Source organism: Heloderma suspectum, chromosome W, assembly GCF_057233095.1.
Source record: "Heloderma suspectum isolate Gila_16-S chromosome W, 16-S_ref, whole genome shotgun sequence".
Lineage (NCBI taxonomy): Eukaryota > Metazoa > Chordata > Lepidosauria > Squamata > Helodermatidae > Heloderma > Heloderma suspectum.
Genome location: NC_139475.1, coordinates 63,943,057 through 63,958,632, shown reverse-complemented (window position 1 = coordinate 63,958,632; position 15,576 = coordinate 63,943,057). Strand labels below are relative to the sequence as shown.

The 15,576-nt window shown below is 50.8% G+C and overlaps 1 protein-coding gene across 1 annotated transcript in view; it reads left to right on the top strand.

The window, feature by feature from the left end:
• The window catches only part of LOC146334088 (RNA polymerase II elongation factor ELL-like), a gene marked incomplete at its 5' end in the record, with an annotated part of 30,344 nt that extends 19,329 nt beyond the window's left edge, over positions 1-11,015 (top strand). Inside the window, 2 exons of the mRNA XM_084824919.1 lie at positions 8,390-8,456; positions 10,356-11,015. Coding sequence (XP_084681045.1) covers positions 8,390-8,456; positions 10,356-10,725 — 437 coding nt within the window. The remainder of the gene's footprint in view (positions 1-8,389; positions 8,457-10,355) is intronic.
• Between the last annotated feature and the right edge of the window lie 4,561 nt (positions 11,016-15,576).

Here is a 15,576-nt window from a genome sequence, read left to right as displayed (position 1 = left end):
ATGTTGTACTTGAGTTCTTGGTTCTAAGGGAAGCAAAAGCCGAGTGTAGTCAAACGCGTACCCTGGATTTTAGGAAAGCAGATTTTAATAAACTTAGAACAATGATCAGTAAGGTCCCATGGCAAGCGACGCTAACAAGAAAAGGAGTCCAAGATGGGTGGGAGCTTTTAAAAAAGGGAATTCTCAAGGCACAATTACAAACAATTCCAACAGGAAGAAAAGGTGGGAGACAACAGAAGAAGCCAATGTGGCGTCACAAAAAGCTTAGGGATGACCTGAAAGCAAAAAAGCACACATATAGGAAGTGGAAGGAAGGCCAAGCAACAAAGGAAGAGTACAGGCAGGTAGCACAGAATTGCAGGGATGGTGTCAGGAAGGCTATAGCTGAGAACGAGCTGAGGTTAGCGAGGGATGCTAAAAACAACAAAAAGGCTTTCTTCAGCTACGTGCATAGTCAAAGGCAGAGGAAAGAAATGGTGGTTCAGCTATTAAATAAGGATGGCAAAACGATAACAGATGACAAAGAAAAGGCAGAGGTGCTCAATTCCTACTTTGGCTCAGTCTTCTCCCAAAAGAGGGTCTATGACCCCCCTGGCAAAGGCGAAGTACAGGCTGAAGGGGCAGGATTGCAGCTTGAGATCGACAGACGTACGGTCAAGGAACACCAAATTACTTTGAATGAGTTCAAATCTCCAAGGCCAGATGAACTGCATCCTAGAGTAATAAAGGAACTGGCAGAAGAACTCTCAGACATTCAATACTGAATAAATTTTGGGGAAATTCTCAAGGGTCGGAGATGGGTTTCTTGGGCTTACCTTACTAATGAGGTGGCCCCTTCATAATGAGCACACGTGTTCTCTTTTCCCTGGGAAAATTCTGGAGCAGATGATCAAGCAATCCATCTGGAAGCACCTTGAAAACAGTGCAGTGGTGACTCGAAGCCAACATGGATTTGTCAAGAACAAGTCCTGCCAGACGAATCTGATCTCATTTTTGGATCAAGTAACCTCCCTTGTGGACCGTGGGAATGCTGTCGACATCATATACCTCGACTTCAGCAAAGCTTTCGACAAAGTGCCCCATGATATCCTGATGAGCAAGCTAGCTCAAGGTGGGCTAGATGAAACAACGATCCGGTGGATCCACAGTTGGCTACAGAATCGGACTCAAAGAGTGCTTATCAATGGGACCTTCTCAAACTGGGGAGAAGGAACGAGTGGGGTACCGCAGGGCTCAGTCCTGGGCCCAGTGCTCTTCAACATTTTTATTAATGACATGGAGGAGGAGGTGCAGGGAACGCTGATCAAATCTGCAGATGACACACAATTGGGCGGGATAGCTAATCCTTTGGAAGACAGAAACAAAATTCAAAGTGATCTGGATAGACTGGAGCGCTGGGCAGAAAACAACAGAATGACATTTTATAGGGATAAATGCCAAGTTCTGCACCAAGGAAAAAGAAACCAAATGCACAGTTACAAGATGGGGGATACGTCGCTCAACAACACTACAAGCGAGAAGGATCTTGGAATTGTTGTCGATCACAAGCTGAATATGAGCCAACAATGTGATGTGTCTGCAAAAAAGGCCAATGCTCTTTTGGGCTGCATTAATAGAAGCATAGCTTCCAAATCCCGGGAAGTACTAGTGTTGCACAAAATGCTAGTTTCGCCCCCTGGAGGCTAGTCCAATTTGCCCCAAAGAGGAGAGTCAACTTCAGGCTGGGTCCAACTCGATTTTATTGTTTGCAAACAGTTCGACAAAGGAGCTCACGCTCAAAGCAGAGTCGACCCTGGGCAACCCCCGCGCTACAGTTTTATCACTTAGCTTGCATTCCTCAGCCAGTGTGTTACTTTTGATGGGTTGCCAGCGGTTTGCTTAGCAACCTTATCTGAGGGTTACTGTCTGCTCATTCCAGGCATGCGCAGCTCTTACAGTAGTATGTGCTGCTTAAGACACATACAATGGCTTTTAGGTTACATTTTTACTACAATTCCCCCCTCAAAAGGCTTTTCTCAAATTTATACTCTCTTTGGTCCCGCGGTGGACTACGCACTTAAAGGCGCAAACTATTATCGCTGTGGCATTGACGGTTTTCTCTAAACAGCAAGTGAGGCCTGGGACGCCCTTGTTCTAGCTACTAGAATGTTGACAACAAAAACACTTTTTTTTTGAACTTTTGGAACTCAGTTTTGTTCCGTTCATCAGGAACCCTTGAAAGGAGAGCGCCCTCTTTCTGCAGAGCTACTTGAGTCCTTTCAGGGGTTCATTATTCCAACGGTGCCCTTCAGGTGGGTCAGCTTCCGGTGTGACCCTCTCTGGTGCAGGTGATGCCTTTATTCAGTGTGATGAATCCACTTCTTTTCTTTGGCGACTTTCATAGCAATGGGAGTGGTAAGTAGGATCTGAAACAGACCCTTCTGCTTCTTGGTAGGTGGTTCATCTTTCTAGGACTGGATTAGCACCCAATCGCTGGGATTGAGATTATGCACTGGAGCATCTAAAGGCCAGGATTGGTGCGGTGTCGCAAACCTGTGAAAACAAAACAGACTGCAAAGCAGTAACATAACCTTGAATCTTAAAACTTTTACTTTTAAATTCACATTTAAGCTATCAGCCATAGGTAATATCCGAGGTGGGCGCTTATGGAACGTTTAAAAGGTGTCAATTTAATACTTCCCTTGGGGGCGCACCATACTCGAGTCAAGGTGATTGGCAAGGCCTGTGGCCTTTCAACTTATTCTTTAAACAAATTTTAATGAGCATTGTCTTTAAGGTGCGGTTCATCTTCTCAACTTGACTTGTAGATTGAGGTTTCCAAGGGGGGTGTAGCTTCTAGTTAGTTTGTTATGCCTGGGCCACTACTTGCGTCACTTGTCCAACAAAATGGGGCCCCTGATTTGATTCACTCTCTTTAGGTAACAAGAGCTTAGGGATTACTTTTTAACAGGATCTTGGCTACTGTCTGAGCGGTGCAGTCAATTGGTTTTATCATTACTAGCAGGTACCGATAGCCATGAGTCTGGGGCAACTCTGAAAAGTCAATTTGAAATCTCTGAAAAGGATAGTAAGCGCATGGGCGACTTCTCATTTGAGCTGGGGGCTCAAACATCTTTGCATCATTTTTGAGGCACAAAGGGCAGTCAGCCACTGTTCTCAGGTCTTGGTCCAACCTGAAGGAGGTGCTATCTGCCTCGGGCGCACTCAAAATCGGGGTGTTAAAGGGGGATGATCCCTTTATTAACTAACCATAATTTTTGAACTTGCCATGCACCAGTTTTAACTCTTTGTTTTCTCTGCAAGTTAGGCTGTTTGCCATTGCTTCGACAGAGACTCGCTTGCTTAGATCTTCAACGACACACATTTGGGATAAGCTTTCTTTCTTTTTTAAGCCTTTTTGTCTGCTACTTTCTTCTGCCTTCTTTTATACCTTTTTCATATCATTAAAATCTAACACCATGACTGGAAAACATTTGTTTTGTATAGTAGGGCATGGTGGAGCAGATCTACCCATTATACTGCTCCTCTGACTGCATGGTCAGGGCCCATCAAAATCAAGGGAAGGGCGTTCTCATATGTGGAAAGAGTTCCAAGCCACCATTTTTGCATCGGCAACTCCACACTGCATGAGTTTTGGCAGAGTGTCAGGTTTGCCTCTGAGCAAATGGAACGTCAGAACAGTTCAGATTTTGAGAAAGAGCTGGAACACATGGGGCAGGAACTTTCTTAGGCTTCAGAAACACAGCTGGGCTTAGAAGTATCACGGGAGAGTGGGGGACTCTCTCACCTCTTAAGTTAAGAGAATTTGCTGCCCCCCTTTTTAAAGGGAAACTAACTTTCGTAGTTTCTCTTTGAACTTTTTGAAGGCTGTTTCCTTTGTAGTCTATGAATCTCTAGAAATTTGTATCTGTATGCTTCATTAGGGTAAATGAAATCCAAGCCTTGGAAATCATAGAATCATAGAATAGTAGGGTTGGAAGGGGCTTGCAAGGCCATCCGGTCCAACCCCTTGCCCAGTGCAGGAATCTAAATCAGAGCATCCCTGACAGATGGCTGTCCAGCCTCGTCTTGAATGCCTCCAGGGTGGGAGAGCCCACCACCTCCCCAGGTAATTGGTTCCATTGTCGTATTGCTCTAACAGTTAGGACGTTTCTCCTGACGTTCAGCCGGAATCCAGCTTCCTGTCACTTGAGCCCATTATTCCGTGTCCTGCAGTCTGGGATGATTGAGAAGAGATCTTGGCCTTCCTCTCTGGGACAACCTTTTAAGTACTTGAAGAGTGCTATCAGATCTCCTCTCAGTCTTCTCTTCTCAAGCCTAAATATACCCAGTTCTTTCAGTCAAATGCAGCTTTTTATCTGAGTGTTGAAATCACAAATCAAACTGTACACTGAGCTGATCACAAACAAACACACACTCTACAACAACGGGAGTTGAAGGCTATGACAAGCCTCACAGTACTTTTTATGGCAAGTCTTTAACTGTCTAAAGTTCCAGTCCATGTGCAGAGTGCCTCTAACAAAGAAGGCTTTGGGCCATAAAGAAGGGATGTTCTTAACAAAAGCTCTGTGTCTCTTCATCAGTTCGAATGGGGAAGGTGTAACCTTACACCTCTTCTAGATTCCTCCACAGGTAAGAACAGAGCAGTGCTGCTCAGCTTTCCAGCTGTGATGCTTTTCTTGTTTTTTTTTGCAAATCTCACTCTTTTGTCAGGTCCTCACAGACACCTCCAGCCTCTCTGCTTGCTAAGGCTAAACCAGCCACGGCGAAGGGGGGTTAGGCAAGTCCCCCTTGGCTCTGCTCTGAGCAGGCTGACAGAGAGAAGCTCACACAGACCCTGATATTTTAAGAACTTGCTCTGTCTTTGTTTCTTGATTTTGCCACAGTCTTTAAGTCGTCAAACAAATCTCTTTCTTCAGAAGTTGCAACTTTTTCAACTGCTTTTGCTTCTTCTAACAAACTTGGATACGGTGGCAGACAAACTGTCTCTGGCGGGCCCCCTCCCTCCCTCCCCCAACAACCTCTCCTCCCAACCTAACAGACCGAATCAGACCGGGGGGAGCTCAGGGCACCTTGGGCAGGGTCTCCCAGTCTTCAAGCTCCTTCCGTGGGGCTTGAATCGGGGGGAACAGGGGCCTTGGGCTTCACCTCGGAGCATACCATCATGACTTTACAATATTGAACTTTATATTCAACCTTTTCTCGCCTTCAGTGGATTTTGGTTGGCACTCATCCAAATGCTGATAATCTCACCTTCCCTGAGGCAAATTTATCTCTTACTACTTGATTCAGACACCACCCGGGGTCTCTTGCCCCTGCGGTCCTTTGCCAGTAACACATTTGCACATTTACACTTCTGTAACTAAGGGGGATTCTTTCCGCACCAATTCAACCAACCATCAATATAGGCGAATTGATCCCATTGCCCATTATTCACCACATTTTTATATACAGCATTTACAAGATTTACACCAAAGGATCCTATGTCTGGCCAACTAATTCCAAATGCTGGCCATTCCAATTGACAGAGTGTAACCAGCTTGCCTTTCGACATCTTAGTACACGGAGTCTGACAAACCTCAGACGCTTGACTTTGCTAAAGTTCTTTAGCATGCATCCCAAGGGAGTGGCAGAGCTTTCTAAACGGGAGCTGCCCGCCCCCATTGTGCCTACCTCTATTTGAAACCACACACGGAGCCTGACAAACCTCAGACGTTTACACGGAGTCTGACAAACCTCAGACGCTCCGAAGGCAACTCAAACAGAAAGACAGAAGGGAAATCAAGTACTTACTCCGCCCAGCACCCTAGTGCCGTCTCTTCAGACCCATTCAGCCTGGTTGACTCAATCAATGGAGTCCACGCCTTTAACCTCCTGGCACCTTCGCCGGTTCTGTCGTTTGACCCCAGGGTGGTCCAAGGGACTCCTGACTGCTCGCCAGTTTGTTGCACAAAATGCTAGTGTCGCCCCCTGGAGGCTGGTCCAATTTGCCCCAAAGAGGGGAGTCAACTTCAGGCTGGGTCCAACTCGATTTTATTGTTTGCAAACAGTTCGACAAAGGAGCTCACGCTCAAAGCAGAGTCGACCCTGGGCAACCTCCGCGCTACAGTTTTATCACTTAGCTTGCATTCCTCAGCCAGCGTGTCACTTTGATTGGTTGCCAGAGGTTTGCTTAGCAACCTTATCTTAGGGTTACTGTCTGCTCATTCCAGGCATGCGCAGCTCTTACAGTACTATGTGCTGCTTAAGACACATACAATGGCTTTTAGGTTACATTAATGTAACCTAACTACATTAGGTTACATCTAGCTCAGAACTGTACACGGACTGGCAGCAGCTCTCCAGCCTTACCTGGAGATGATGGGGGGTGGAGTAGGGGACACACAACCATTGCCAATTCTGTCCCAGCATGCCTTGCTTGGGTCCTGAGATCGCTTATGCACCTGCCATACATCAAACCCAATTTAAAGCAGGCTCGCCAAACCTCTTTCAGCCTGGGGGCCAAATTACATTTCAGGCAAGCTCTCAGGAGCTGCATTCCAGTGGTGGGCAGAACCGAAGGCAAAAGGGGGCAAGGCCACAAATAACAGCATCTTTTAGCTTAAAGCTCTTAATGCTGGTGTGTCACCCTTAGGGGGCTGCACCAAAGCCAGAAAACCACCCAATGATCTGTGACTGGGGGAAAGGGTGGGACCGGGGAAAGTGGGGGGGGCTCTCTAGGGACCCCCAGATCTGGCTCGCAGGCATGCCGGATTTGGCCCACAACCCTGAAGGTTCTGCACCCCCGGTGTAAAGAGTTTGGTTGAACTCTGAAGCTTGCTTCCTGCTTTCCTAGGTGGTCCTAATAATGGTGGCACACTAGGAGTCTCTCCCCCCCTTTTTTTTTCTAATGGGTGAGCGTGGATGTGTTCATGTTTTATTTTTTTCTCCTATAAGCAGCTGTTTCTCAGAACATCCTGCAGGGCTACATGTACGTCCTGAGTATGATCACTAGGCGGCAGCCAAAGGCAACCCAGATCCCATGTCCTGCTCCTGCCCTCCTTCCTGTCCATCCCTCGTTCAGTTTCCTTCCTAGATGGATTTTTTTTTTTTACTAGCCACAACTAGAATTAAGATGTGCTCCAAGTGGCACTGCTGATCACGTCTGTGTACATGAACCAGCCTGCACGCCACAGCACGAAACCCTCTTTTATTTATTTATTTATTTATTCATTTCATTTCACTGCTTTACCACCCAAGAGCTGAAGCTCTCTGGGTGGTTCACACAAATTAAAACCACAGAGCGCAGCATAAAGCAATATAAAATATGAAAGCTTAGAACCACAATAGAACAGTACAACCAGAGTAAAACCTAGCAGCAAATGCAAAGATTTAAAATACAGATTTAAAACAGCAGAGCTAAAAGACTAGGGAGCTGAAATGCTAAAATACTGGGAGAATAAAAAGGGCTTCACCTGGCACCAGAAGGAGAACAACATAGGCGCCAGGTGAACCTCTCCAGGGAGCTCATTCCACAGCTGGGGGGCCACAGCAGAAAAGGCCCTCTTCCTGGTAGCCACCCGCCTCACTTCCTTTGGCAGGGCCTCCTGGAGAAGGACTGCTGAGGGTGATCTTAGGGTCCGGGCAGGCCCATATGGGAGGAGGCGATCCTTCAGAGAACCTGGCCCCAAGCCGTTAAGTTCTTTGAATGTTAACACCAGCACTTTGAATCAGGCCCAGAAATGGACTGGCAGCCAGTGCAGCTGGAAAAGTATGGGCACAATGTGATCTCGTTGGCCAGTCCCTGTTAACAATCTCGCTGCCCTGTTTTGGACCAGCTGAAGTTTCCGGACCGTTTTCAAAGGCAGCCCTGCGTATAACACGTGGCAGTAATCGAGATGAGAGGTTATCAGAGCACGGATAACTGTAGCTAGGCCATCTCTGTCCAGATAAGAGCATAGCTGGTATTTCAGCCTTAGCTGATCAAAGGTGCTCCGTACCACCAAGTCCACGCATGCCTCAAGTGACAGTTCTGGGTCCAAGAGCACCCCCAAACTACGAACCTGATCCTTTAGGGGAGTGCAGCCCCCCCCCCCCCCTGAACAGGTTGAGCATCACCCAGCTGGGCAGGCAGACCACCCACTAACAGTACCTCTGTCCTGCCTGGATTGAGTCTCCGTTTATTGGCCCTCATCCAGTCCGTTATCGTGCCCGGGCACTGATTCAGAACAGCCGCTGCCTTGCCTGTGTTCAATGAAAAAGAGAGGCAGAGCTGGGGGTCATCCGCATATTGATGGCCAAGTCCTTTTAAGCCCCCTTTCTTTAAGCAGAATGCTTCTTGTGCAAGTGGCTGAAGTTGAAGATGTCAACCTTTTCTTTCTTTCCCCCCTTCTTCCCTTCTCGCCCCCAGGTTTGAACGAGATGTGCAACAGCTCCAGCGTTCCAACGTCCACATCAGAAACGCCGGACTACTTGCTGTAAGTGTTTGAGGGACCAGGGGTGGGGGGGTTGAATGTTGGTGGGGCCTGGGTGCCGCCTCCTGCAGTGGCCAGACAGGTGCCCCAGTGGGAACCCCACAAGCAGGGCAGTGAAGGCAAGACCCCTCTTCAGTTTCTCCCCCTGGCAGGCAATACCCAGGGGTAGACGTTCGCTGTGCATGGAGCTTAGAACAGCAGAAGAGCCCGGTTGCATCAGACCACAGGCCCCACTGGTCCAACATTCTGTTCCCCACAGTCACCTGTCAGATGCCCACGGGAGCCTACAAACAGAGCCCGTGTGGTGCAGTGGTTAGAGCATTGGTCTGGGACGCAGGAGACCCGGGTTCGAGTCCCCCCTCCATCATGAGGCTCACTGGGCGACTTTGGGCCAGTCACTGATGCTAAGCCTAACCTACCTCGCAGGGTTGTTGTGAGGATAACATGGAGGAGAGCAGGACCATGTAAGCCACCTTGGGCTCCTTGGAGGAAAAGCAAGATATGAACGTTGGTGATGATAAAGGCATGAGTGCAATGCCACCTTCCTGCCCATGTTCCCCAGCAACTGGTGCACATAGACACACTGCCTCTGAGACTGGAGGTGGCATATAGCTGTCATGACTAGTAGCCACTGATAGCCTCCTCCTCCTCCAGGAATTTGTCTACCCTCCTTTTAAAGCCATCCAAATAGGTGGATATCACTACATCTTGCGGTAGGGAATTCCATAGTTTAAGTCTGCGCTTCCTTCCTTGGATCTATCCCGAATCTCCCCCCAATCAGCTTCTTGGGATGACCCCATTGGGCTCTAGTATTACGAGAGAGGGAGAAAAATGTCTCCCTGTCCACTTTCTCCACACCAGGCATCATTTTGTCCACCTCGATCACGTCTCCCTTCACTCACCTTTTCTCCAAGCTAAACAGACCCAGATGTTACAACCTCTCTCTAGCCCCTGGATCATGTTCCTTGGCCTTTTCTGCCCTTTTTCCACCTCTACAATATCTTAGGTGTGGCAATTGGAACTGAACATAATAGTCCAAGCGCAGTTCCATTTTTAGTTTTCATGGCTGGTAGCCCTTGAAAGGCTGCTACCACCTCCTCCTCCGTAAATTTGTCTCCTCGTTTAAGCCCACCTCCGTGAGCATGGCCATCGCCACCCCTTGTCCCAGCGAATTCAAACTAAGTATTGCTATGCGAAGCAGTTCTTTCTTTTGCTAGTCCTCAGCTTATATTGCCACCACAACAGTTCTCCAGCAATCTCTGGGACACCAGGTCGAGGCAGCTGCTCTGTTATGCCCCCTAACACTTTTTTTCCTCCGTAACAAAAAAATCTCCAACCCTGTAGCTTTTCCTCGTAGGGGTGTCGCGTCAGCCCCCAGGTCATTTCGGTGGTCCTTCTCTGCACCTTTTTGGCTCCACAATTCTCCCTTCAGAGGGGGGCAATTTGAACCGTACTCAGCGTGCCTGACACCTCCAATTTATATAGAGGCATAACAATGCTGGCTGATACGTTCTATTCCAGCCTGGCACCCTCCAGATGGCTTGGACTTCAACCCCCATCAGCCCCAGGTCAGGAATGCTGGGAATTGTGGCCCAAAACATTTCGAGGGACGGTCGTTCCGTTCTTTTCCTGATAATTTAGGGCTTGGCTCCCAATATTCCCTTGGGCCTGACGTCATACACCGGCGGTAAGGAGGGCGCGACCCTCCAGCTGTCCTGGACTGCAAGTCCCATTGGTCCTGGCCAATGGGCAGGGACAATGGGAATTGTAGTCTAGTATCATCTGGAGGGCTACCATTCCCCCATCCCTGCAGCGTGTCTTCATTGCGTTGGTCATGAGAGGGCGGGGGGCGTGCTGGGTTTTCGTTGGTTTGCTCACGTTGAGTTCTCCTCCACGCTCCAGCAAATACGGCGCCATCGCCTCTTCCGAGCAGCGCCAGAGCTACAAGAACGACTTCAACGCGGAGTACGGCGAGTACCGCGACCTGCACGCCCGCATCGAGCGGATCACGCGGCACTTCATGCAGCTGGACTCGCAGCTGAAGCAGCTCTCACCGGGCTCAGAGGAGTACAAGGTCAGAGCGGGGGCAAGGGCGGGCAGCCGGAAGCGGCTGGCCATCCTGTCCAGGCCGCCTCGCAGCAGGGGGAACAGAGGGAGCCCCGTGTCTGTCTCTTGGCTGCGAGCTATAGCAGCAGCTTCCTGGCTCCTTGGTCGCCCTTGCAAAGAAGCCATTTCTGGGCATCACATTTTAAGGAAGGCCTTGGCAAGCTAGAGCACGTCCAGAGAAGGGCGCCCAGGAGGGTGGGGGCCTGGGAACCACACCCCCTGAGGAGCGGGCAAAAGAGCTGGGTGCATTTAGTCTGGAGAAGAGAATCATAGACTAGCAGGGTTGGAAGGGGCCTACAGGACCCTCGAGTCCAACCCCCTGCCCAATGCAGGAATCCAAGTCAGAGCATCCTTGACAGGTGGCTGTCCAGCCTCGTCTTGAACGCCTCCAGTGTGGGGGAGCCCACCGCCTCCCGAGGGAATGGGTTCCAAGATTGAGGGGAGACACAATAGCAGTCTTGCGGTACCTGAAGGGCTGTCGCACGGAAGATGGAGCAGAGTTCTTTGTTGCTCCCGGGGGCAGGACAAGAGTCTGTGGGTAGAAGTTGCATGGAAGCAGATTTCGGAGAAACATTTGGGGGATTAACAGGCCAGCTGAGGAGAAGAGGGGCTAGACACCTTACAGCTGTCCCCTCTTCTGGTTCTTCCCCCAACCTGATGGTTCCTGGCAGCCTTACCAGTCTGCCCTCGGGTCTGGTGGTGCTGCTGCTGAATGCCAGGTCGGCCCAAAATAAAATCTCCCTCATCCATGATTTGATTGTGGATGAGGGGGCTGACCTGGTATGTATTACTGAGACCTGGGCGGGGGAACTGGGCGGGGTCACGCTCTCCCAGCTGTGCCCTCCTGGGCACTCGGTGCAGCACCAGCACCGACTTGAGGGTCGGGGAGGTGGGGTTGCCGTGGTCTATAGGAATTCAATCTCCCTCTCCAGGCTTCCTGCTCATTCGAGTGCAGATCTTGAGTGTTTGAACCTTGTGTTGGGTACCCGGGACAGATTAGGGATTCTTTTGGTGTACCGCCCACCCTGCTGCCCATCAGACTCCCTGCCTGAGCTGACGGAGGTGGTCTCGGACTTGGTGTTGAGGACCCCTAGGATGATGGTCCTGAGGGATCTCAACTTCCATGCCGAAGCCGCTGTATCCGGGGCGGCTCAGGACTTCATGGCCGCCATGACAACCATGGGGCTGTCCCAACATGTCATCGGCCCAACGCATATAAAAGGACACACGCTTGATCTGGTTTTCTCGACTGGGCAGGAGGATGGTGATGTGAAAGTAGAGGAATTAACATCTGTCCCTTTGTCATGGTCAGATCACTTCCTGCTGAGGTTTAGACTCCTGGCAGCCTTCCCCGTCTGCAAGGGTGGGGGACCTATTAAAATGGTCCGCCCCCGGAGATTAATGGATTCCGATGGATTCCAGAGGGCTCTGGGGGATTTTCCTGCTGGTATGGCTGGTGCTCCTGTCGAAGCCCAGGTCGCTCTGTGGAATGCAGAGATGACTCGGGCGGTTGACACGCTCGCGCCCAAGCGCCCTCTCCCTCTGCGCAGAGCCTGGCCAGCTTCTTGGTATACACCTGAGCTGAGGGCAATGAAGCAAGAGGGGAGACAGCTGGAACGCAGGTGGAGGAAAACTCGTGCTGAGTCTGACCGAACACAGGTAAGAGCCCACTATCAAGCCTACTCTGTGGCGGTGAGGGTGGCAAAGAGACAGTTCTTTTCCACCAGCATTGCATCTTCTCCGTGTCGTCCAGCAGATATTTTCCGAGTGGTTCGCGGCCTGTTACATTCTGGGCCAGGGAGAGAGACGGTGGAACCCTCGGTAGCACGCTGTGACAAGTTTGCGCGGCACTTTGAGGATAAAGTCGCTCGGATTCGTCATGAATTGGACACCACCATTAATGCAGTTCCATTGGTAGAGGCGTTCAGAGCACCGTTTGGTCCAGTTTTATTGGATGAGTTTCAGTTACTGAGGCCTGAGGATGCGGACAAGGTGCTTGGCCAAGTCCGATCGACCACTTGTGTGCTTGACCCTTGCCCTTCATGGCTTATTAAATCAAACAAGGAGGGGATGTCCGGCTGGGTCCAGGAGGTTGTAAATTCCTCCTTGAGAGAGGGAGTGGTGCCTGCCGCTTTAAAAGAGGCGGTAATTAGACCACTCCTGAAAAAGCCTAACCTGGACCCAGAGGATGTTAACAATTATAGTCCAGTGGCCCACATCCCCTTCCTGGGCAAGGTGCTGGAGCGGGTGGTTGTAGGACAGCTCCAAGCACTCTTGAGTGAAACGGATTATCTAGATCCATTTCAATCGGGCTTCAGGCCTGGTTTTGGAACGGAAACTGCCTTGGTCGCCCTGTGGGATGACCTCTGCCGGGAGAGGGACAGGGGGAGTGCGACCCTGTTGATTCTCCTGGACCTCTCAGCGGCTTTCGATACCATCGACCATGGTATCCTTCTGGATAGGTTGTCTGGGTTAGGAGTTGGAGGCACTGCACTACAGTGGTTCCGCTCCTACTTGGATGGCCGATTCCAGAAGGTGGTGCTGGGGGATTATTGCTCTGTGCCATGGCAATTGTGCCATGGGGTTCCACAGGGCTCTATTTTATCCCCCATGCTGTTTAACATCTACATGAAACCGCTGGGGGAGGTTATCCGGAGGTGTGGGCTGAGGTGCCATCAATATGCAGATGACACCCAGCTCTACCTCTCTTTCTCATCAAAACCAGGTGAGGCAGTGGCTGTTCTGAAGCAGTGCCTGGGCACGGTAATGGACTGGGTGAGGGCCAATAAACTGAAACTCAATCCAGACAAGACGGAGGTACTGTTAGTGGGTGGTTCGTCTGCCCGGCTAGGCGATGTTCGACCTGTTCTGGAGGGGGTTGCACTCCCCCTAAAGGATCAGGTTCGTAGTTTAGGGGTGCTCTTGGACCCAGAACTGTCACTTGAGGCACAGGTGAACTCAGTGGCACGGAGCATTTTTTATCAGCTTAGGCTGGTATACCAACTACGCCCTTCTCTGGACAGAGATAGCCTAGCTACAGTTATCCATGCTCTGATAACTTCTCGTCTGGATTATTGCAATGCGTTATACGTGGGGCTGCCTTTGAAAACGGTCCGGAAACTTAAGCTGGTCCAAAATAGGGCAGCAAGATTGTTAACAGGGACTGGCCTGCGAGCTCATATTACGCCAGTACTTTTCCAGCTGCACTGGCTGCCAGTCCATTTCCGGGCCCGATTCAAAGTTCTGGTGTTAACATTCAAAGCCCTTAACGGCTTGGGGCCAGGTTACCTGAAGGATCGCCTCCTCCCATATGTGCCTGCCCGGACCTTAAGATCATCATCAGCGGCCCTTCTCCGTGAGCCCCTGCCAAAGGAAGTGAGGCAGGTGGCTACTAGGAGGAGGGCTTTTTCTGCTGTGGCACCCCGGCTCTGGAATGAGCTCCCTAGTGAGGTTCGCCTGGCGCCTACATTGTATTCCTTTCGGCGCCAGGTGAAGACCTTTTTATTTTCCTAGGCATTTTAGCATTTTAGCTTTCTAAATTTTTATCTTTGCTGTTTTAAATCTGTATTTTAAACTCTTGCACTGCTGCTAGGTTTTATTGTGGTTGTATTGTTATATTGTGGTTTTAATGTTCTATATATTTTAAATTGTTTTATTGTGTGTTGTTTGGTTTTAATTTTTGTGAACCGCCCAGAGAGCTTCGGCTATTGGGCGGTATAGAAATGAAATAAATAAATAAATAAATAAATAAAAAGCCATCCTTAGAGCTCAGGATTTGACTTCACTTATTTCTAGGTTAAAAAATGAATAGTTCTCTCCTTCCTAACAGCCCAACAGTTGTCTGTTAACTAACAGAGGTTGTTACCTTCCAGGTCAAAATCCTTCACAAATGCATCCACTCTTTTGCTCTTGCAGGAATTCTTAGTGGTGCCTCTGGCAGCTTTCTTCTTTGATGGAGCCATGCAAATAGCTAAATCCTGGGGAAAAGTGGAGGGAAAGATCCACACTATATAAGCTTGGCCATCAGCACCCAATCCCAGATTGCCAATCCAACTCCTCAGAGCGGAAGAACTGAGACACAGCCCCTCCGTCCTGGGTGACCCGACAAGGGAAGGGCAGAGCTGGGCGAGGGGAGGGAGAGAGGGAAGCCTTTGCCTGTGTCCAGCAGCCACTGAGGGGCTTCTGGGCGGAGGGCTCCAGGTGCTACCACAGAGGAGGCCTCCTGCAGGAGTTGCGGCTTTTCCCTCCATGGACATTCCACAGCACAGAACGAGACGGAAGCAGCAGCGGGAAAACATGGGATGCCTGCACATGGAGGACAACGCAATCCGGGTGCCCCCTGAACTTCCGTGAACAAAGCGGGGCAACAGCGGCACCATCAAAGCCTTGTCTGGAAGCCCCCTGGGCAGCAGTACCACCTGACGAAGAGCCTCCCGGCCGCTTCCAGGGAGGGGCGGGGGCGGGGCCTCTCCTGGTGCCTTCGGGGCCGACATGCTCACTGAGGCGGCCGCTTCTGTGGGCCAGGCCGCGTGTGGAGCTGGTGCGAGGCCCTGCAGCCCACCTGGGCAGCGGCATCGCGTGCCCACCAGGTGCTCAGGCCTGCAGTGCCCGCCAGCCCAGCCAATGGCACAGGGCAACGGGGGTGACAGACCCAAGCGCCTGGAGTGCTGCAGGGTGCCCCCCCCCCCCCGTGGAAGCAGCCATGGGACGCCCCAGAGGTGGCCCTTGTTCAGGGCCCGGGAGGGGGTAAGGGCAGAAACCGGAGGGCGCCCCCTCCTCCCCCCCCCGGACGGGTCCCAGGTGGCGAGGGCATCATGGCCACTAACACAGAGGCCGGAGACAGGCAGTTCGAACTTGGGTGCTGGCAGGACAGCAGGGGACCCTAGGGTGGGCAGTCCTGGCCCGTGGAGGGCGCTGCTGCTGCAGGCGGTCTGCCAAAGCAGGGGTGGGGCAGCTCTGGTGCTGTGCCCCCACAGCTGAGCCAGAGCAGCCCCAGGCCAGCCCCGCCCATCTGCCT